The sequence below is a fragment of the Bubalus bubalis genome, chromosome 6 (assembly GCF_019923935.1).
Source record: "Bubalus bubalis isolate 160015118507 breed Murrah chromosome 6, NDDB_SH_1, whole genome shotgun sequence".
In the NCBI taxonomy this organism is placed as follows: Eukaryota; Metazoa; Chordata; class Mammalia; order Artiodactyla; family Bovidae; genus Bubalus; species Bubalus bubalis.
In genome coordinates, this window is record NC_059162.1 from 2,102,412 (window position 1) to 2,125,832 (window position 23,421).

The 23,421-nt window shown below is 45.4% G+C and overlaps 1 protein-coding gene and 1 long non-coding RNA gene across 6 annotated transcripts in view; one reads left to right on the top strand and one right to left on the bottom strand.

Moving 5' to 3' along the window:
* The window catches only part of LOC123333946, a 36,846-nt gene extending 22,819 nt beyond the window's left edge, over window positions 1-14,027 (bottom strand). Inside the window, exon 1 of the long non-coding RNA XR_006551543.2 lies at window positions 13,808-14,027. This is a non-coding gene — a long non-coding RNA (uncharacterized LOC123333946). The remainder of the gene's footprint in view (window positions 1-13,807) is intronic.
* Window positions 1-19,535, top strand: part of ILDR2 (immunoglobulin like domain containing receptor 2) — a 67,232-nt gene extending 47,697 nt beyond the window's left edge. For 2 of the 5 annotated variants that reach the window (XM_025287431.3, XM_025287432.3), the window contains 5 exons: window positions 45-221; window positions 8,779-8,892; window positions 12,684-12,900; window positions 14,034-14,709; window positions 15,983-17,822. In XM_025287431.3, coding sequence (XP_025143216.2) covers window positions 45-221; window positions 8,779-8,892; window positions 12,684-12,900; window positions 14,034-14,709; window positions 15,983-16,018 — 1,220 coding nt within the window. In that variant the 3' untranslated portion in view covers window positions 16,019-17,822. Of the gene's footprint in view, window positions 1-44; window positions 222-8,778; window positions 8,893-12,683; window positions 12,901-14,033; window positions 14,710-15,982; window positions 17,823-19,294 lie in introns of those variants that run through there. The other 3 variants (XM_025287433.3, XM_025287434.3, XR_006551542.2) reach the window with 2 other exon arrangements.
* The last annotated feature ends 3,886 nt before the right edge of the window (window positions 19,536-23,421 follow it).

Genomic DNA, 23,421 nt, shown 5'->3' on the forward strand with positions numbered 1-23,421 from the left:
GGTGGAACGATGTAATCTCTCTTGCTCTTCATCTCCCTCCACAGTGTATGAAGCAGGGAAAGCAGCAAAGGCCGGGTACCCTCCCTCTGTCTCCGGTGTCCCTGGCCCTTACTCCATCCCCTCTGTCCCCTTGGGAGGAGCCCCCTCATCTGGCATGCTGATGGACAAGCCGCATCCACCTCCCCTGGCACCAAGTGACTCCACTGGAGGAAGCCACAGTGGTAAATGCAGTTCCAGACTGTCCTGCCCCACGCTCCGGTCGGGCTTCCATTCTGATTCCTTGCTGATAAGAACCATCAGCCCAGTGATGCTTCCGTGGACCATGATTATCTCCATTCTGGAAATGGGATCCTGACAGCTGTATCAGATATCTCCTGAAATGCATGTCAAGCTTGCCAAGGGCTGCAGGACATAGCTGCCCCTTGCTTTCTTCCTGGGCCTCACAATAACTAAAATCATAAGAAAAAGAGGCAAGGTACCCCCTGAATGTTGATCATTCAATTAATAAATGGTTATCTCTTATACCTAGTGCTCAGGACTTTACCGGGTACTCTGAGAACACCCAGAAGTGTAGGACATGGTTTGTCTAACCAGCAGTATGGCCCAGCCAGGGAAAGAGAACGGACCTTTACTAGACAGTTAGGTGCTATAGTGAATGTACTGGGAGTTCAAAGAAGAAAGAGCTGGAATGCTTACAAAGTCTTCAGGGAGGAGGTGAGATTAGAGCTGGGCTTAGAGGAGTGAGGTGGATTAGGAAAGCAGAGACACTCACAGACCAGCATAATGGAAAGCCAGAGCTAAAAGAACAGTGTGTGTGTTTGACAGTGTCCAGCTTGTTGGTCTGACTGGAAGACCATGGAAGAATATGGTGGAGGCAGATTAGGCAGGGCCTTGGAAGCCCTCCAGAAGAGCCTGGGTTGGTGCCATAATAAATGAGAACCCCTGTAGCCAGGCTCCTGAGTGGCGAGGTGACATGCCAACAAAGCTAGTGGTGAGTAGGACAGAGGAGAACCAGAGACCTTGAGCCGAGGTGTGATTGATATGTTTCAGATGGGACATTATGATGCAGACAAAGGGAGTTGAGTGGTAAATCTGAGAGATGCTTTGAAAGAGCAAGCAATTAGATGTTAGAAATCTTTAGAATGAGCCCAAGTTGTCTAGTGGTATATATCTGAGACAGAGAAGAAATAACTGGTAAGGAGAATTTCTTTGGATGATGATTAGCACCACTGAAGGCATGATAAATTTGTTGTTATAGGCGGTGGTAGAAGAGTATAGGCGGAGAAGGCAATGACACCCCACTCCAGTACTCTTGCCTGGAAAATCCCATGGATGGAGGAGCCTGGTGGGCTGCAGTCTATGGGGTCGCTAAGAGTAGGACACGACTGAGCGACTTCACTTTCACTTTTCACTTTCATGCATTGGAGGAGGAAATGGCAACCCACTCCAGTGTTCTTGCCTGGAGAATCCCAGGGATGGGGAGCCCGGTGGGCTGCTGTCTATGGGGTCGCACAGAGTCGGACACGACTGAAGCGGCTTAGCAGCAGCAGCAGCAGAAGAGTATAGGGGTGTTAAAATGTAGCTTTCCTGGAGGCATCTGAAGAGGACTATACAGAGTAGTAAAGGTTAGAACTGTGTACAGAATATATTTAGGAGGTGACTTTTAGATCCCTAGTTGTAAATGAGCCACTAGGGTTGGTGAAACAGACGTTTCTGCCCTGGAGGGCTCTGGACAGACTTCAGTGGGAATTGGGGGCGAAGGTCTAGTTCATTTAGTGACCTGTCAGTGCTCCACCATGGAAGGGGTGGATATCCTCAGTGAGTAATTGGTACTTGTGTTTTTTCTCTCTCAGAAACTATTAGTGGAATTCTGACGTATGAAGTTGGGAATGAGTCATAGACTGAGAAGCAAAAGTTAATAATCAAGGACACACAGGGTATTAGAGAAATAAAGACAATACAGTCCATTTTCCCAAAGGATGGAGAGGACAAAAGAGGCATTAACAGGACTCATCACTGCCTTTTTCTCCCAATCTTCTCTTTCCTTCCCACCGGGACCCTTCCCCCTTAGTTTTTATTGAGTAGATTCTCTTAATAAAATAACTATTATTTATAGGATGGCAAATGCTTCTCTCCTATTTTCAACTTTTTTCCAGTTCCTGCTTGTTGCAGTTCAATCATTTTGACTCCATCCTGCCATGCTAACCAACTGTAGTTAGAAGTGGCTTAAAAAAAAACAGGAAAAAAATATGATTTCACATAGTGAGAAATTCCAAGGTAAGGTGGTTCTGGGGTTGGTTAATGGAAGAGTTCAAGTGGCATCCCTGAAGGACCTGCTTCTTTCCATCTTGTGTTCAGCATCCTGAGTGTATCCTCTGTTCTCCTGGACGAGCTCCCCTCCAGATCCCACAGTCTCAGACACTAGATGCATTCAGAGATGGAAAAGATATGCTTCTTCCTTGTGTTCCTTTTCCCAAGAGAGAGGAAAGCTTGTCCATAAGTCTCCTTCTCTTCCAGCAGACTTCTACATGTCATTTTATTGGCAAGAATTATGTCCTGTGTCCATTCCTAAGCCAGATTGACTTGGACCCACCAAGACTCATCTCTTAGGCCAAAACACCTATTCACCTCAGAAATGAACAGTCAGAATTCTGTTCGCCAGGAAAAAGGGGAGGATGCACAACCAGCTTTTGCCACAGCCAGTCTGGCTCATGTTATCTGGCTTACTGAGTCAGGAGTGAATTCTTCATGATCCCTACCAGGCACATTTCTGTACTCATGGTCCCGTGGCCAGAATTACTGATTGCATTTAGCTGTTTCTCCTTTAAGAAAGGTGGCTTAAGCTAGTGTTCCATGTAGATTGTTTTTCAAAGAATGTTCGAAGTGTTAAGAAATGCTGATTTATAAAGATGTAAATGTAGCCTATTTTATATTTTTATGCTACTTCAATTTTAGGGTAATCATCTAGCAACAGTAATTTTTCAGATTACATTTGTACACAATACTCTTTGAATGTTCTGTGTAGTTGAAAAGCATCTTTGATGAGCTATATATAGTATAGCTAGTTAGTTACCAAATGGGGGAGACAGAAAAGGAATCCTGACTCCTTCTCCCATTCTTCATAGCAGCTATTTATTACCTCTTTACAAAAAAAATAAAGGACTGTCTCCTCCTGCCCTGCTCTGGATCCATTGCTTTGTCAAGGTTCTCTTTTTATTGACTCTCTAAATCCCACCCCATTCCCACCTCACGGGTCCAGCCTTTCCTTCTTCAATGACTTCTTCCTATCCGCATTCAATATGTGCTCAGATCTTGCATTAAAATACAACAATTTGCAAAAACCCTTAGTCCTCTAATGCTGTGTCCCAGTCCACCTTCCCCTCTTCACAGATAAACTCCTTGATAGAGTTTTGAATATTTAATGTCTCCATTTCCTCTCCTCAGCTAACTTCTGTCTTGCTGTCACTTTCACCACTCCAAAGACCAGCTCTTGCCAAGATTGCCTTATTGCTAAGTCTAAAGGATGCTTCTCAAAGCTTGCCCCCCTTGACTTCTCAACAGCATTTGCCACCCCTGATGATACATTCATATTCTTTGCCCTCCTCAACACTGTATTTTGTAGCTTTTCCTAGCCATTTCACTATATGCTGGCTGTTCGTCCTCTGCACATCCCCTAGATGTTGGTGTTTCTGTTTTGTCCAAGGTCCTCGCCCTGGGAAATCTTACCTTGTCCATGGCCTCAGTCATCATCTGTATGCTGATGACTGCCAGTCTTTATGTCCATCCTGTCTCCTGTTCCTCAGTCCCACATATCCAACTGCCTTCTGGACATTTCTACCTGAATGTCTTTCAATTTCAATTCAACCTCTATGTAGGAAATGAAATTCATCTGCTGTTTCTCAACCTCAGACCAACTTCAACATTTCTCATTTCAGCGGATGGCACTGTTACCCGCCTAGTAGCCCAAACCAGACGCAGGGACTTATCCTTATCCCTTCCTCTTCCTCACTTCTCGCATCCAGTTGGTCACCAAGTCCTTCAGATAGGATCTCAAAATAACTTTGAATTGGTCCATCTCTACTCAACTATCCTAGTCAGCCATCATCTCCCACCTTAATTAATGCAGTTCTCTCTTCTCTTGCTTGAATCCATTTTATTTTCATATCTACCTGGTCTCCACTCATGCTTCTTACAAAAGAACTAAGTAGGCAAGTAGGGTTTTGAAATGTCATTTTTCAAACTAATAAGGATATATGCCTACTGTATGTATACAGAGAATATGCAAATTTTAAGCATCACTCCTCCCACAGCTGAGCTGCTGCCAGCCTGGGGGTGGAATCTGGCAGCTGTTCCATTATCCATAAACAGCCTTCCTTAGCTTATTAAGATAGGACAGGAAGAACAAGGCTATACACCCATGGATATCTGCCTTAGACACTTTTGCAAGTTCTACAAATTGGAGTTGGTGTTAAAGGGGAAATTAGCTGAAAAATAGTTGAGTCTCAATTGGATCAGAATTATCAGCTCTAATCTTTTAACAGTAAGAATTTTTTAAATTTGGCATCAAAATGAATATCCCAATATTCCCTCTCCAGTAAAAATCAAAGTTGGTGAGGCTAGTAAATTAGAGGAGCTGAAGTATGAAAACCACACCAACCAAAGGACTTGGACCAGACTGAAATTCAAAAGAGAAATAAATCTTCCATTGACCCTGAACTGAAACATCACCAGGAAAAAAGTCATTTTCCAAAAAATGCTGGTCTTTGACCAATAAAAATATTGTAGGATATTTGTTATTAAATATTGTAGGATATTTCTTTTTAAAATATCACCACACCTCAGAGAGTTCTCTGATCTAAATTACAGATAAAAATCAGCCCGACACCATTCTGTTTTCAAATCAAGAAAAATTTAATGAATGTCTACAAATTTTTTCTCAAGGAGTTTACAGTCCAGCAGAATGGTTTTGGGCGGCTTGTGAATGGAAATAAAATGAGTAAAAAAATAGAAAGGAGCATGTAATAAGACTGATCTCTGATGTCAGCTCAGAGAAGGCAAAGTATCATCTGCTTGGAGGGATCAAGAAAGGTTTTCTGATGTTTTCTATGCTCCTGAGCATATATGTGACACAGAGTCAGTTCCTGCCACAATGAGAGAATTAGTTATAGTCTGCTGCCTAATCGAATTTACAGCTTTTGATTTAAAAAAAAAAAATCTTTTCAAGGGAGAAACCCTAGCTTTTTAACTGCTGAAACCAAACGGATGATGCCTCTGAAGCCTGTCAGTGCTCCACTCTGTCCTTTTCGACAAAGGGGACAGATTTAGAGTTCTGAAATTATGAGCTGGTGTGACTGAGGATAAAATCTGAAAGTATTGGGCTGGCCAAAAGGTGTGTTCAGGTTTTTCATAATATGTTACAGGAAAACCCAAACTTTTTGGCCAACCCAATATGTAGTACAGTAATGTCTCTTTATAATGCCAGTACTGAAAGGTGAAGCTGACATCTTCATCTGAGACTGTAAATAGTTACTCTAACTTTTCAGAGGCATGATAACCTATGCATACATGATCAATCTGTGTCATAATTAGGAGCGTAAATTGTTATAACGACACAGAAAGCAATCTAAGCTCCAATCCAAGTTGCAGTTAAGGGAGATTTCCAACTGTTGCTTGGGGTGGCGGGCGTTCTCTTACCACCAGGGTACAGCTGGTACATTGTTCCATATAGCAATACTTTCCCCCCTTTATCTAAGTATTACTGAATGTCTGCCATAATAGCACTTCACATATTAAGAACAGCTAGATAAAGACACAGCTGCAGGTAGAGTAGACCCCTTCTTTAAGGCCTGTAAACATGCTCCTTTTCTTAACTAAAAATATTGTTTACAGTCCCTAAGTTGTGTCCGACTCTTTTGCAACGCTATGGACTGTAGCCCCCCAGGCTCATTTGTCCATGGGGTTCTCCAAGCAAGAATACTGGAGTGGGTTGCCATTTCCTTCTCCAGGGGATCTTCCTGGACCAGGGATCAAATTTGCATCTCCTACACTGGCAAGTGGATTCTTTACCTCTGAGCCACCAGGGAAGCAGACTAAAAATATAATCATCAATAAAAATAACAAAACTTGCCTTAACCTTGCTGCTCCCTCAAGCTACCATTCAAGGCTTCCCCTTCCTGTTCAAAATTCTCCAACAAACCCACCACATGTCTCTTCTGCCTTACTTTGCAATTCCCTGTAATACAGTTTGTATTCCTGATTTTCACTTCATTCATTCATTCATACAATCTCACATGTTTGGAGTGTCTGCAATGTGCTAGGCTCTATGCTAGGTGCTCAGGAATCATAAATACACAGAGGGAACTGGTCCTTGATCTCAGGAAGTTTACAATCTAGAGAGAGAAATTCTACTGTAAATAATCTTTCTTAAGAAAGCATTAACCTCACACCCATCCCCAGGCTGGCACCATTTCAGCTCAAACAAACATACTACGTTTGTTTAGGAATATACTCTGTAGAGCACCATCCTGGGCGTTCCACTGAGCTAGAATGATAAGCATTCTTTTCCCTCAAGAATCTTTTGGAAGATTAGACATTTATACATATCATTTGAAACAAACAGGAATATATTAAGGGACATATGATGAAAGTTCAAAGTAAATGATTTGTAAGTTGGGGGTTGGATAGAGAGAGAAAAGAGAAAACTTTTCTAGCTAGAGAAAAAGAAAGTCTTTTGGATGAGATGTTGTTTGCTCCACCCCTAATAATGACAAAGAACTCAAAGTACTCCACTGAGTTGGTCTTTGTTGTCTTCTTTTTTTCCTTTTTTGGTTTATGTATTTGTCTTCTCTGACTTATAAGATTATTTAAAAGGTGAAAATTATTAGTTGTATTTTATGGACATGCAAACTGAATCCTGGATAGGTCACCACTTATTTGAGGTCCTTGTGGCCTACAGGGTGCCCAGTTCCCCACTTCCCAGCCCTGTGTTTTATTCATCAGACACAAACACCTTAGAACAGACATAGCAGTTCCGTGGGATAATTGCATTTTAATTGAACTGTCTGTGCTACTCTGTAAACGCCTCTGCAGAGATGGGAGGTTGCGGAGGCTGATAAATAAAACCATTTCTGCTAATAATTGCTTCTGCATAAGGATTAAGGATCTAACCTCTGGGAGAAGGTGTCACTAAAAAGCGTGTGCTGAGATTCATTAATTTTTTAAAGTAATTCCACAATTGAAGCTGAAGGTGGACTGCCCGTCCTGTGCTTACATAGAAAACCAGTGCACCTGCAAATGGATGTGTGGGCGTCTTCCCAGTTTTCAACACCAGGGCTGTGATTAGAGTCGGTGAAAGATGATATTTTAATCTTCCACATACATGCTTGTGTAGGGGGCTATGTCCACAGCAGGGGAACATAATCAGAGAGCAGAACGCAGAACTTTCTCCAGAGACACGTGCAGTTGTGTGGTTTCCTTGTGGTATTTTCCCTGCTCTGGGAATAGAGAGTGTTGGGGGTGGGTCATCTGCTTCCATCCCCATTGTACGGTCCTGACTGGCTGCATGGTAGGACAGTGCCTCGGATGCCCAAGGTCCACCTCTGGGTTCTTCCTTTTTGTCTTCTTTTCATCTCTCTCTGCTGCTTCTGGCCCCAGACTCCAGACAGACAAGTGGCCCAGTATGGTTGGGCTTCCTTCAGACTACATTCCAGTCCCAGCACTGCCACTTATTGCTGAGCAAGTTATAAAACTGCTCTGAACCAAAGTTTCCTCGTCCGTGAAGCGCGGCTGCTAACAGCTGACTCCTTATGCAGTTTCGAGGACTAAGTCCACGGAAAGCACGTAGCGCGGTGCCTAGCACGTCCCAGTGCCCGCAGGTGTTGTCTGTCACCCCTGCTGTTCTGTCCCCATCCCAGTCCTTTCTCTTTCTTGTTTTCTCTTTGTCTTATCTGTGAATATTAGAGCTGTCTGTGTCTGATCACCCTTGGGGCTGGTCTTGAATTAGGTTGATGCTTAAGTGATACCGGGCTTCAGCAGCCTTTGTCTCTGACAACGTGAGTGATGAGAACATAGAGGATGGTATTATCTCTCACGCTTTAGTTTATTTTTATTAAGCCCTGAAAATAGCACCTGCCTGTAACCACACTGCAGCAGGTTGACTTAATCATGTCTAAAATATGGTATTCCCTTTCCTAAGGGGAAAATGCTAAAGAAATAATAATGGAACCATAATTAGTAATCCATGCATTTTATTTTGTTCTACTGTGTGTAAAGCCTGCAATCTAATATTAGCTCTTAGGCATCGCCTAGTTATGGAATTTTTGTACAATCTCCCAGGCAACTACAGGCTTTTAGGCCACCTGTGTCAAGGTCTCTGATGTTTGGGTATCTGTTTTAAAGCTACATGTGCTTCCAAGTGAAGGTATGATCCTCAGACTCTAGAGTGATCTGTATCCCTAGTCTAGAAAGTGGTCTTTTTTAGTGTGAGTATACTCCCCTAAACTTTGAGAAGATGATCTTTAAGTGGAGCTATAAGAGGTCAGGAAGTAGGAAGGAGAGGTTACTGGAACAGAATTTTTTTCTTGATGTGCCAGTCCTCCATTCTAATGGAACCATCTGATAAAGGGTATGGTTCCATATATAGAAATATAGGTTACTATTTCTGGGTGATTTCAAAAAGAGTTGCTCTATCTGGGACCCATGTTTTCTACTGGTAAGTTACATGGAAGTCACCTTTTCCTGATTTTTTTTCAGCTTACTATCTTGTTTGTTTCTCAACAGTTCGCAAAGGTTACCGGATCCAAACTGATAAAGAGAGAGACTCCATGAAGGTCTTATACTATGTCGAGAAGGAGCTGGCTCAGTTTGATCCAGCCAGAAGGATGAGAAGCAGATGTAAGCATCTGTTAGTTTTATGTGTTCTGTGCATCATGCTAAAAGGGATTTGGGGGTGACCATACATGGGGAGCCCTTAGCTTTCAGGGTCAGAACTAGTAGGGGTGCTGGTGACACCACCCTAAAGAAAGTAGCTTTGAGTACACAGAGGAAAGAAAAAGGAGTTCTGGTATGAAGAATAGGGTGATAACAGGGAACTATATCCAATATCCTGTATTAAACTATAATAGGATTTAAAAAAAAAAAAGAATAGAGCAGTCATGTACCATCTTGGCTTCTGTTGCGTCTCTCATGGGGCAGTCAGTATTGCTGGGCTGTGCAGTGGGGTTGGCACCATTTTATTAAAACAGCCTTTCCCTACTACTTCCTTTAAAATATATTCAAAATTATGGCTTACAATGTGGAAGCTTCAGTATCAGTTTTTTCCAACATGAAAGGCCCTAGCCTCGAATGAAAGTCCAGCTGCCAACTTGCCATATCAATGAAAGTAAAAGAACAAGTCTGCCAAATGAATCTCATAAAAAAGATGCCTACATTCCTTTCAGATACCTAGTGGCAGAGACTGAGGGGCAAGCAAAAAGTCAAAAGAATGTTTTAATTATTGAGTCTGTGGGCAGCAGGGCCCCAACCCTTAACTCACAGACCTTGGAGACTTTGCCGCTGACATAGCTGATTCTTGATTTGGACTCCAAATTACTATCTATCATGAAAAGCAACACAGCGCAGGTCTGACACGGATGGGCTAATTATCAGAGGTGCTGGCAGGTGTGGGAGTGCGGTCACTACATTTCTCTCTTTGAACCCTCCTTGCCTTGGAACCAGCTCCAGACTCAATGGCATTGTTGGGAAAACAGTCCCAGACTAGAGGAACTTTATTCAGATTAAGGACAACATATTCCTCCCAGTTTGCAATTCTAATTTCATCCTGTCTGAGCTGCATCCATTGCTGCCTCCTCCCACCACACTGGCTATAAAAAGACCATCTCCAGATTGGAATGTCAGGAATGCAGATGTCACTGCAGTTGACAAGCTAGTTGTAACAGTGTTGTCATGGATCCCTGTAAGGGGACAGACATAGAGATAGTCAGAGTTAAAGGAGAAAGCCCGTGGAGGAAATCTGTGAACTCACAGCTCAGAGAAAAAACAGAGGTTAAAAATAAAGGGTAGATCCCGGTTGAGATGATGTCTCCCATCCGCCTGGATTAAAGTGGTCTCCAAAGGCCTGGCTGGCCAGAAGGAATCTTAAGAGTCCAAGGGGTGGCCTGGGTCAACAGATGAAGAAACAGAAGCCCGGAAGGTGGAAGTGAGAGTATCAGGACCACAGCCCGGGTCTGCGGATTGCTGTCCTATGCTTTGCTGCTAAACTAGAAACTTTGGAGCCAACTGTGGATGCTGTCATGGCTGCAGTAGCAGTTTATATTCAAAGATCACAGCCTTCTAACTATTGGGACTTTAGGATGTTGGAGCTGGAAGAGGCTGAGATTGTTGAATGTACCTCCCTCATTTTATGGAGGAGGAAAGGGAGGCCGAGGGGAAAGTAACCAGTGCCAGTACTCACTGCCAGTGCCAGAATTGAGCCCAGAGCTCTTGGAACCTACACATTGCAATAACTGCGCAGAGATGAAGCAAAAATCTAAGTTCTCTTTACTTTGAGAGGTTCTATCCCTGAAGAGCAAAGTAAACCCTGGGATGGACCATGGCCATGGGATGGTCTTAAAGATCTCATCAGAAAATGAGCCACACCTAGTTTCAGGTGTGGCAAAGGAGTAATAGATTCTGTGAGACATGGGAGTTTCAGGGTCAGGCCTATGAATTTCCCAGAATGTGGGATCCTCATTCACCTGCTCCCTGTAAGTAGGGGGTTGCTCTGGGGATATTTCAGCCTGGAATCAGCAAACCACAGCTCCCAGGGCATGTATGTTCCACCTCTTATTTTTGAAGTAAATTTTCTTGGAACACAGCCATGCCAATCTACTTGTCTTATCCATGATTCCTTTCATATTGCAGTAGCAGAGTTGAATAGTTGTGACAGTAAGACTTGCAAAGCCTACAGTGTTTACTATCTGGCCCTTTACAGGAAGTTTGCCTCTCCTGCCCTAGAGTCCCACTGTTAGGGGTCTCTGAAGTGGGGGATGTTGATGTTCATGTTCACTGTGGCAGAAGTTTCAGAACAGCATACATCCTGGACTATGGAGAAACATCTCTCCCTCACATCTGGAGAGATGAAAAATGTCCATTATTCCTTGAAGTTTAAGGCAAGTTCTGAGCCAATAATGTAATTTTTCAAGAAACACACTTGGTGCATTTTAAAGTTCTCTTCTGTGGGGTTCCCAGAAGACTGGAATTCACTGGCATCGTGAGAAAAGGAAGACTAGATTTTATTAATCAATAGGATCCGAGTTATTTCCCTTTGAAATAGGCAGGCACTAGACCATTCTCCTTATGAGGAACAAAAGACTTAGATTATAATTCAAAACCAACTGATCACATGACCAAACTGAATGGCATTCCTGCTCAGCCCTGTGTCCTCGTAAGGAGATTGTGTTTATGCTGTGCAGGGAGGCCCACCCTTCCCTTCAGGAGTGGGAACCAGCACAATTCCTCTGCTCCTCTAAGGACGGTTGGGGATAGGGAGGAGATAAGGTGGAGGGGAACCTGAGACACACACCTGTGCTGCCCACATCTGATCTTAGCTTACCTCTCATTCGGCAGCCAGGCCCTACACCTTACAACTGTTGATTTTGATAATAGTTTGAAGTTCAAAGGATTTTTAGAAAACAATGGATTTTTCAATGGATTTAGTTACATTACAAATAGATTTGCTAGATTTATTTTTTAAATAATGTGAAATTCAATCCATTTCAAAGTTTTATAAATAAATAGTTTTTGTTTTTGTTTTTTTTTTCTTTCCAAATTGTGATTCTGGTCCTTATTCACAAGTGCTTTTGTGAAAAGCTACTTAGAGAAAGCTGTGACCATCCCCTCCCTTTTTACATTTTTGGGCTGGGACCAGAGCATAAGTGGAGGTCCATGGACCATAAGTGCAGCCTAGCCTTCCCCGTTTCTTCCTACACTTCCAAACAGCTATCCTGGCCATCCATGGCCACATATACCTGAACAGTCTGGGGAGTGAAGAGGTCTACTCAAGCCACAGAAATGAGCTTGGTACTGTTCAGGGAAAATATTCCAGGTTCCTGGATGAATATCCAGAAGCAGGGTGTGCACACTCTCTTCGTCCTGTGGACTCCTTGCTCTGTGGGGAGGGGCACAGCAGCAGCTGGGATGGGGTGCATATGAAGCACAGCATAGGACTGGCTCTAAAGGCTCCATCTTGGGACTCAGATAACAGCAGGGAAGATACTGTGATCTGTGGCTTTTCTCCTTTTGTCCCTTTTGCCTCATGCCTGGGATCATCATGGCTCATCACTGATTTAAACAAGAAGAAGCAAAATATTTGAGCGAGGATGATGATATACTAGGAGGAGACCAGCTGCAGAGAGCCTGAGTTCTGGAAAGCCTGCTTTAGGTGGAACAATAACAATTGTTTTCCTGTTCTAAGAACAGAGCATGTGGGAAGCCTCCCCTCTGTTGGCAACTAGGCTTCCAACTGAAGCCAGTTCCTGCTGAGCTGAGAACACAAATACCATTAGTTCAGGTCTACAACCCACCCTGGACAGGACTGAGACCCTCGGGTGGGAGTTTCCCAAAGATTCCAGTGTTAGCCCTTAACCAAGTTCCTGTTCTGTCCTATAGGCAGAAAGCTGTGTCATACCTAGTTTTTGTCCTTGCAGATAACAACACCATCTCGGAACTCAGCTCTCTGCATGAGGAGGACAGCAGTTTCCGCCAGTCTTACCGTCAGATGCGGAACAAGCAGTTCCCTGTGTCTGGGGACTTGGAGAGCAATCCTGACTACTGGTCCGGGGTCACGGGAGGCAGCAGCGGGGCCAGCCGGGGGCCCGCGGCCACGGAGTGTGACAAAGAGGGTCGGGAGAGCTTCAGGCACAGGTGCGGACAACTGTGGCAAGGCAGCGCTGGTGCTGGGCATGAGGAGCCAAAAGCTGGGAGGCAGGATGGGTCTGAGGCTGCAGTGATCCGAGAACATCTCTGTCTGCCCTTCTAGGTTATCTTGCCTCATCTCTCTCTGTGGCTATTGAACACCCCTTTCCCACATGTATTAAGCAAGGGAATGCTCGGGGCACCATGTGCAGAAGTAATCAGTCAAGGCTCTTTGAAGAGGGTTCTCTAGACCCCTTAATGAACCCTATTGACATTTCTCTGCCCTTCTCATATATTTTATCTTGTAACCTCTAAAAGACCCCACCCATCATCTCTCTCATTTTTGATCATTTGTTTTGTGAAAGGTCAAATGCCAATTATGTTATACTGTTGGATTTGATTCTCATAATTCTAAAAGGCAGGTACTATTAATGTCCTCCCAGTTTTAGTTGGGGAAACTGAAACTTAAAAAATTCTAAGGAACTTACACAGGGTCATGTGGCCAGTGAATGTGAAGGGTGTGTTTGGTTTGGTATGGCCAGTGTCCCCTGATAGCACCTTCCCCACTCACCTATCCTTTATATGGAAGGACAGTAGATATTGCTCTTCTCTCAGAGAACCAACTGCGGGGTCCCTCTGGCCTGCTGCCCCACGAGGTAACTTGCCCTTCACTCTGAGGAAGGAAAAGGCCTCTCTGTTTATCACCAAATATTACAGGGCTCCGTGGGCCACAGCTGTTTGGACAGCAGGCCACATCGCCCATGCCGGCTTCGAGGGTGTGAGAAGTGAGTCAGGAGGCTGTCAACCAGAGGTCATATCATAATGACCAAAAGAAGGCCCCACGTGTGTTTCAGCACCGTGTAGATCACAAAGAGGTTTTATTCACACAACCCCTTAATCCTTAACGCTAACTCACCAGATGAACGGACGCCTTGACTTGGCTGTGATTCTTAGGCGTGAGAGGTGCCTGGGGTGATGCATCCAGCCAGGAGCAGAGCCGTGTCGGGCCGCTCAGTCACCTGAGCGAGGCCCCAGCCGCGATGGCGTCCTTAGATCCCAGCTCAGCTCCCTGCCTCGCGCGTCTGACAGGTCTTGGGTACCTGGGCCTTTCAAGGACTGACCAGCGCCTCCTCTGCCCACAGCCAGCAGCGCTCCAAATCGGAGATGCTGTCCCGGAAGAACTTCGCCACTGGGGTGCCGGCCGTCTCCATGGATGAGCTCGCGGCCTTTGCCGACTCCTACGGCCCGCGGTCCCGCAGGGCGGACGGCAACAAGCAGGACCTCCGAGGCGGGAGCCGCTTCGAGCGTTCGGAGGCGCTGGCGCACGGGGGCCTCTACCAGGACGGCTCGCTGGAGGAGTACTATGGGCCGCGGAGCCGCAGCCGGGAGCCCCTGACCGACGCGGACCGCGGCTGGTCCTACAGCCCCCCGCGCCGGCGGCCGCCGGACGACGCGCACTTGCCGCGCCTGGTGAGCCGCACGCCGGGGACCACGCCCAAGTACGACCACTCGTTCCGCGGGTCCGGGCTGGAGCGGCAGGTGCGGCCAGAGGGCGCCAGCCGCGGCGGCAGCCTCGAGACGCCGTCGAAGCTGAGCTCACAGCTCGGCCCTCGCAGCGCCTCCTACTACGCCTGGTCGCCGCCGGCCACCTACGAGGCGGGCGCGCCTCCGGACGACGAGGAGGACACGCCCGACGACACGTTGCCTCCCTACAGCGAGCTCGAGCTCAGCCGGGGCCCGTCCTACCGCGGCCGCGACCTGCCCTACCACAGCAACTCGGAGAAGAAGAGGAAGAAGGAGACACCCGCGAAGAAGACGGTGAGGCCCAGGCGGCCTCCCCGGGGGCCGGTGGGCACGATCGCCAACCGGGGGCCGGGGGGCTGGGGAGGAAGGCGAACAGAGCAGGAGGGCCCTGCCCTAGATGCGCAGACGCCCGGTGGGGCCCAGGTGGAGAGAGCAGGCTCTCCTGCTTGGGGAATCCGGATGTTAGGCTGGTTTGTCCCCCACCTCCTTCTACCCAGGTAGGACCAGGTGAAGTAACTGGGCTTGGAGCCCGGAGCGTTGAAAACAAGCAGAAGTAGCAGATATGCAGGTGTAGCAGATTAGCATTAATGGCCAGCTTTAAGAAGCATTTAGCATCAGGGATTCTAGGGGTTCATTCCCACCACAGGCCTTTAGGTGGGTTTCTGAGGTCTGCATTCTGACGATCTGTGCTCTATGCGTGCTTATGTGTGCGTTCCTCCCTAGCCCCTGCTCCCTTTAGGGTGAGGGTTTGTAACTTGCATCAAATGCCGGAAGAGTCCAGATTCCAGAGAAGCCTTGGTATTTATGAAGGACAACTCACTTCTTTTTTTCCTTTGACGTTTTATTGAGTGTAAACTGTACTATGCCTGTATATGTGAAAGAAATCTTTCCATCCTTGCCCAACTCATTTGTCTGTCTAAGTGGCCTTTTTTAGACTTTATTGTTTTCCCTCTAAAAGCCAAGAGCAGCCCAGTGAATCCTGCAGCCCCCTAAATGTGAGCTCTGAACCTGAGAGATTGTTGGGGGACAAATCACTGATCATTGTGGGTTTCCAGGGTGCCTCTGTGCTCCAGAGGCCCTCTCCAAGCCTGGGTGCTACTGCCCCCTCCTCAGTTACCCTGCCTCTCTTGTGGTTTTGTTTTTCTCATGGTTCCAAGCAGCATATTTGCTTTAGTGTATAGTATGGGGAGAGAACATGAACATAAGAAGGTTCTGGCATGATTATTAACCCCTCCAAAACAAAACCTGCAATGACCCAAGTATTATGAATAGAGAAGGAACTTTCAGGTGATGTCAGATGTATGGTGCACCATCCACACCAACTGTTGTGGAAATGTAAACATTTTAGTTATCCCCAAAGGGGTGAGAGGTTTTTCTGTGGTCATGGAACTAAGTTCTATGAGATGTGTGTTGGCTTCAGCACCAATTGAGGCTTAGGGGCAGTAGTCACAAGCTTAATGAAATGTCCTAAAAGTCAGAGTGTGCTAGGCTCTGAGCAGGTGTGGATTCTTCCCAAGGAGCCATTGGTTGTGTTTCTTTAATCAGGCTTTTTCTGTTCTTTCCCCAGAGTGACTTTCCAACCAGGATGTCCCTTGTGGTCTGATGTTTGTTTTCAAGACAACTCTCTGAATGACTAGGAATTGGGAACAGAACACAGGAACAAGACACAAATCCAAGAGCCAGCAGGCCCGGGACCTTCTTGGGCCACCACCTTGGAAGATTTGCTGATCTTTGCTTTGGCAAGGGATGGGGGGCAGCCTTTAAGGGAGGCTGATTGCAAACCTCAGTGCCCATCTAACTAGTTTGAGAAACTTATCAAGAAAACAATTACAGGTGAACACATTCCTACACATGGAGTTTCTCACCCACAGAGTTCATCCCGCCCTGTCTCCTCCCTTAGCCAAACCAGGATTCCTTTTCCATTTCTGAAAGAGAGTTAGCTCTGGACTGCTAATCTCCAGATAATGCCTATACTACAGTCTGCTTTTCCATACCTCCTGTGCTGTGCTTAGAAACAGAACCGATTACTACTATTAGAAGGCCTTCACCCACAGCGGAAGATAGCTTCAGGCAAAATACACCTTTTAGCCCCATCACTTCCCAGTCACTCGTCAATGACTGTTGTTATACTGAAATCAGGCCTGTGGTGAGCTCAGTGACCATGACCTGCCGGACAATCACAGAAATGACTTCAATTTGCTGTTCCTAATGACAGTTCTTGGCTGGAACAAAACAAGAGCTGTCAAAGTGGTATTTCTTTTTTCATTCTGAGAACATGAACTGTTTTTTCTCTTTTGTCATAGCGACGTGAGTCTTGGACATCAAGGGCTCTTCTCGTCCTCCCCTTTCCTGGACTGTCCATAGGTTGGTGCCACACACAGAGCCCCGCGTCCCTCTGCACTCTGATTAGGTTGTCATCAGGTGCCTTTTGATAAATGTTTAAAATACACATATAAAAGAGAAGAGGGGGAAAAAAGAGGAGAAGAGAATAAAGCGAAAGAAAGAAAAATGAGAAAGAATCTAAGAAGAAAAGAATGTATGGTCTCACTATATGTTGAATATGGGCCATTTCCTCCACAGGCTCTGCTGGCTCTTCTGTGTGTTTTATACTTCATTTACCACGAGTTGTTCCTGCCCAGCCCAGTTTCATCATCCCAGGACACTTGAGTGTGGAGCAGGCATCCCTGGGCCTCACCAGGCTGCCACTCGAGATGCTCTTGGGAGATGAGGGATATTGCTTTCTCAGGAAGGAGCACTTCCTACTCCGTGTGTGCATGCTAAGTCACTTCAGTCGTGTCTGACTCTTTGCGACCCCATAGACTGTAACCCACCAGGCTCCTCTGTCCATGGGATTCTCTAGGCAAGAATACTGGAGTGGGTTGCCATGCCCTCCTCCAGGGGATCTTCCCAACCCAGGGGTCAAACCTGCTTCTCTTACATCTCCAGCATTGGCAGGTGGGTTCTTTAACACTAGCACCATCTGGGAAGCCCTTTTCTACTCCTACCCCTGCCTGAAGGATAGATTTTGCTTAAATCTCAAATCTAGGACTCTCTGGATTTCATAATTTGTATAGATAGGTAAAAAAAAAAAAAAGGCTACAAACTCTTCTCTTCTCATCAAGAGGTGCCGTCTATCTCTCAACCCCTTGAATTTGGGATTGGCCATGCTATTTAATTTAGCCAGTGGCCTAATAACAGATATGATAGAAGCAGAAACTTGACAGATTCTTGTGCGTGAGGGAATTTGTCCTCTCTTGCTGCTTTTGGGAACTGTGCATCACCACCAGGTAAATTAGCCTGGCTGGCCTGCTGCATGATGAAAGGGCCCAGTTACCCCATCACTCTAACTGGCAGCCTATCAACTCTCAGCTGATTGTAAACATGAGTGATCCCAGCTAAAACCAAAAGAAGAATTGCCTCGCTGAGCCCAGCCCAAATTGCTGATTGCTACCCAAGGCATGAGAAGCTGGTACACTCTTTAAATGTTCATTTTTCTTCAAGGAAAAAGCTGAGTTTTTTTTTTTTTTCTTGTCTGAATATTTAACCCCCAAAACTCTAACCTTAGGTGAGTGCTGGTCTCTACCTTCTTTGACAGACTTTTGTCAAAGCTTTTCACCCCACACTCTTATGGTGGGATACTTGGTTAGGTCAAATCACTGGTAGACAATGTTGCTTGGTCTCTGTATCCCTCTACTTCAGCAGGCTCCATCCTCTGTCTGTGGATCCATGGACAACTGCTGAAGAAAGTTTCTTCCTCGGCATCTCTTTGGTCTTCTCTGGAACCACCTGACTGGGGCTAGGCCCTTTTCTCAGAGTACCATTGCACTGATGTCCATTTAATTCATGGCATTTCCAAACCAGTTCTATGTGTGCAATGAAATAATAAGTGACTGGGTGAGGGTCAGAAGGATGAGTTGATATCATTGCTGGGGGGTAGAATTGGCCTGCCAAAAGACTTCATAATGGCCTTGGCCTGTATGAGTTGAACCAGGAGGACAATTCAGTCCACTGCTGGCACTTCCAAGGGCTGGAAGACACAAGCCATAACCCTGGTGCTGAGTTTTTAGACTTGCTGAGCTTTTAGTCCTTGTCATTTGAAAGCCTAGGTCTCATCTGTCTGTTTGGGCCCCATTTCCACTGGAAAAGATGATTAAAACACCAATTCTTAGTCACCAGCTTTGGATTTTAAATTGCTCAGGCAATTTTGGAGAATCTTGGGTAGCTGAAGTAGTTATTATTCATACTGAGCACTGTGTCAGGCTATTCACCACCAAAGAGCCCCATAGCACCAGCTGCAGAGACCAAAAATACTGCTTTCATTAGCCAGGGGCATGTATGATTTTGGTGAAGGGAGGCATGGGAAAGAATTATTAAAATCAGGAACCTGAAGGCAACAAAACTACCGACAGACAATAAAAAATACAAAGATGATAACAGACTACCGAAATAACCTGGGTACATGGGACCAGGTTGTCCTCGGAAGGGCTGCATAAATCACTCAGACCTCCAGGTTTCTGGTCAAGAGAGAAAACAGTCATTTCTGGGTATGTGGACAGGAGATAAGTCTGACCGGACAAGTAAAGGTAAAGCTGGCCATCCTCAGCACCCTGGCTTTTCTCAGCACATCCTTCTGTTTCTTTTCCCCTGACTAGTCCTGTGTAGAAAGTGCTTGCACATATTAGCTTCCTTCCTTTGTTTTATTGGGGGTAAAAGATTAGGCTTGTGTAAGACAAGATCTCTGTCCATGCATGCGTGCATGCTCAGTCACTCAGTCAGGTCCAACTCTTTGCAACCTTATGGATTGTAGCCCACCAGGCTCCTCTGCCCTTGGGGTTTCCCAGGAAAGAATACTGAAGTGGGTCACCATTTCCTCCTCCAGGGGATCTTCCCGACCCACGGACTGAGCCTCATCTCCTGCGTCTCCTGCTTTGGCAGTTGGATTCTTTACCACTGAGCCACCTGGAAAGCCCACTCTGTCCATGGGGACCCTGCAACTGAATAGAGGAAACAAGAAATGCCCAAGAAAGAATTGGGAGATTTTATATGTATAATATGAAATACTGCTATGGATAAATTACAACAAACCCAGAGAATTAAAGTTTTTTTTATTTAAATAGGTATATTTTGATATCTAAGTGTTGTGTGTATTTGTCCATCCATCCTATTTAAAGACATGCTCAGTGATCTGAAAAGCCAGTATTAAGAAATCTGAGCTGAAAGAGGTGAGTTGGAATGGGGAGGGGTGAGAGGCAGAGGGCTGAGTAGGATGATGTAGGAGCGTGTTTGCCTGTGAGTCACAGCTGAGTCAGGGACATGTTGGATGAGGGCGCAAGGAGACAGGTGGCAGGTAGGTGAACTTCTCTAGGCCATGCAGGCTCATGAGGAAGCTGGGAGCATTTGCCATGGACCTGGTGCTCATGGGGTGCTCTCCATCTGCTCCTCCAGGGGTTCGTTCTGTGGCCATGGAGTGTTGGCCAGTCTCCCTTTCCACACCAGGCAGGCTGTGCAAACTGGGCATGGCAAATGGCTGTCACTCTAGCCTAAGGAACATCTAGACCTAGCCACATCTGTAAATATTTCTAAAAAGTCTGAAAGACTTCATACAGGTAATCCAGTCAGACCTTAGGCAGCCTTTGAGAGAGGCTGAGGTCACTGATTGCATTGTAACCCACCCCTCTTTTCTTTATAGATAGAGAAATAAACCACTGCTGCCATTAGTGAAGTCAAAAACCTAATTGAGTCTTCTTTTGGATTAGCATTTTCCCAAATTGTCTAACCGTATAAGTTACCTGATTGCTGTTAAAAACATATTGTTGGGCCCTGCCCAGAAGACTGATAGGATGAGTCTGGAGCTAGGATTTGTACTTTTAAAGTGTATTTCAGGAGAGTCCTGTCATCACGTGTATTTGGAAGATCTTACACTAGATCTTACCTCATCATGTGCCCCAAACACTTAGTCCTGAGGGTTCCTTGGGCTTCGAATATTTTTCTTCAGATGTCCTGGTGAGGTTGCTCATACTCCCTTGGGCCTGAAAGTGGCGAAGCCCCCAGCAGTCTCACTAGGATGGTGGTGACTGGCTTACCAGGGTCCAGGGGTAGGAGAGCTGTGCAAGGCAGAGGGAAAGGATGGCTAGGAGCCCACCCTAGGAGGCTGCTCCCAATGCTTCCAGTCCTGGAATAGAGATCCTGTTGTGACGATTTCAGGTCTGACAAGAATTGCAGGTAATTTTCTCATTCCCCTGATGTCATTCTGAGCAAAACTTAGATCATGAATAGAAATAAACAAGACCTTTGGGGGAATGGCAAAAATAAATCATTTTTGAAACATTCAAATCACAGCCTGACTGGTCAACACCTACTTCCTCCTTAAGACCCAAACTGAATGAGCAAAAATAATAAAAATCTGCTACATATCCTTTCAAAATCAGATTTAAATGCTGCCACAATCTTACAGGGTTTTGAAATTGATTTATAGAATGTAGAGATCCAAATTCACCAAAATGGGGGCCAGGTACTTAAAAAAACTGCCTAGATTTTTCCTGCCCGGATCCTTCCTCCTTTTCACCTGGGAAACTGTTCAATGGAAGCTCTGAGTGAGTTCAGTTCAGTTCAGATCAGTCGCTCAGTCGTGTCCGACTCTTTGCAACCCCATGAATTGCAGCACGCCAGGCCTCCCTGTCCATTACCAACTTTCCGGAGTTCACTCAGGCTCACGTCCATCGAGTCAGTGATGCCATCCAGCCATCTCATCCTCTGTCGTCCCCTTCTCCTCCTGCCCCCAATCCCTCCCAGCATCAGAGTCTTTCCCAATGAGTCAACTCTTCGCATGAGGTGGCCAAAGTACTGGAGTTTAGCAGCATTCCTTCCAAAGAAATCCCAGGGCTGATCTCCTTCAGAATGGACTGGTTGCATCTCCTTGCACTCCAAGGGACTCTCAAGAGTCTTCTCCAACACCACAGTTCAAAAGCATCAATTCTTCGGCACTCAGCCTTCTTCACAGTCCAACTCTCACATCCATACATGACCACAGGAAAAACCATAGCCTTGACTAGACGAACCTTTGTTGGCAAAGTAATGTCTCTGCTTTTGAATATGCTATCTAGGTTGGTCATAACTTTCCTTCCAAGGAGTAAGCGTCTTTTAAAAGTCTGCCACTGTTTCCACTGAGTAAAGGACTTTTAATGTGAGGATGGAGCAAGGATAGTGTGAGCTGCTTTAAGAGGATGATAAGAATCAAGTTTGAATTATTTTTATGGTGTATTACTGTTTACAAAACACTTTCACATGCATTATCTTATTTGATTCTCTCACAGTGACCTCTATGATAAAGGCAGGGTGGATGTGCTGATCCCATCAAACAGACGGTAAAACTGAAACTGACAAAGGCTAAGTGATGTGCCTATTGTCAAATGAGTTTTTAAATCATAGAGCCAGGCCTTCTGACTATCTCTCGAGGGTTCTTTCCAATTCCTACAATACTTGTGGGACTGGAATCAGCCCAACATCTGGGAAAAGAGTCCTGGAGGTGATGCTCACTCATGACATCCCTGGAATGAACCTGTGGAGACAAGCACTGTGGGTTCTTCCTCTTGCCAAGCATCGGTCCTCAAATGCTGCTGTGAGCGGAAGTCAGTTCTATTCAAGGAGACTTTCATTAGCCATGCTGGAGTTGAGAAAAGGTTTTGATAAAAATGTGCTTTAGATTTTAGAATCCTTCCTGAGAAGGAATTTCTGAGCCAAATAACAAATTCCTGTAGACTCAGAATTCCGAGGCTTGGGGTGACCTGCCTGGAATGAACAATCTGGCATCTTCACTGCATTTGGTGATTTTAGATAGAACTGAGAGTGGCCAGATATAGAGGGAGCCATGCGGCAGTTTAGTTAAAAGTTTTATTTCTTGGTGAGGCTGGATACAGGTCCATATAGTCTGGCCCATTTCTTTGGGGAAGGCTAAAAGAGATTCAAATAGCTTGTCTCTTACCTTGGCTTCCAAAAAAGTCACTCTATATTAACAAATGTATTAAGCACTATCAGTGAGAATTTTCTTTGTGGGAATAAAGGAAAAGGGAATAGAAGGAACCACAGGCCAAGAAAGGTCGGAAAGCTGCTTCATGGTCGTTGCCTGTCCAGTTGTTTTGAGCCTTGTCTGTGGCATCAAAACTTAAATGTTTGTATCATGTTGCCCATGACTTTTTTTTGGTATCAGACATATAAATTGAATTTGGTTGTAATGTTTAAATAAAGCATTGTCACCTACATTGGTTATCAAGAACTCATGATTTATTATAACTATGTTTAATCATGACCTGTCATTAAATGATCTTAATAGAAAAAAAAATCATACAATCCATGGCCTCCTCAAATTTTCTTAACTACTGTAATGGAGAATGAATACTGTGGGACTAGAGGCAAGTACTGACCAAGTGTAGTGTATGTTTTTATAGATTTTAGTAAGCTTTCTGTGGCCACTCTCACGGCTCTGCCCAGACATGAGGAGTAGGACAGATGCTGGGACAATGGGAGGGTTCGTAGTTTATTTTCAAAAAGCGTCCAAGCATTTGCTGCTAGAAATGGCATTTGGAGAAGGGAAGAAGGAAACTGTATTAGGAAGATTAAATTCTGAGATTTGGAAAATTCCACAGCATCATAATTTAGAGAAGGCAACTTAAAACCTTTGTTAGCAAAGTGAAAGTTGAGTGTTACTCGCTCAGTCAGGTCCAATTCTTTGCAACCCCATGGACTGCAGCCCACCAGGCTCCTCAGCCCATGGAATTCTCCAGGCAAGAATACTGGGGTGGGTTGCCTTCCCCTTTCTCCAGGGGATCTTCCCAAACCAGTGATTGAACCAGGGTCTCCTGCATTGTAGGCAGATTATTTTTTTAACCAGCTGAGCCACCAGGGAAGCCCTTTGTTAGCAATATAAGTGATACCTCCAGAGAACTCTTAATCCTCTCTGCTTGGCCAGGTCCTCTCAAAGGAGTTCTAGACTTTAGGGTCCTGGTTAAA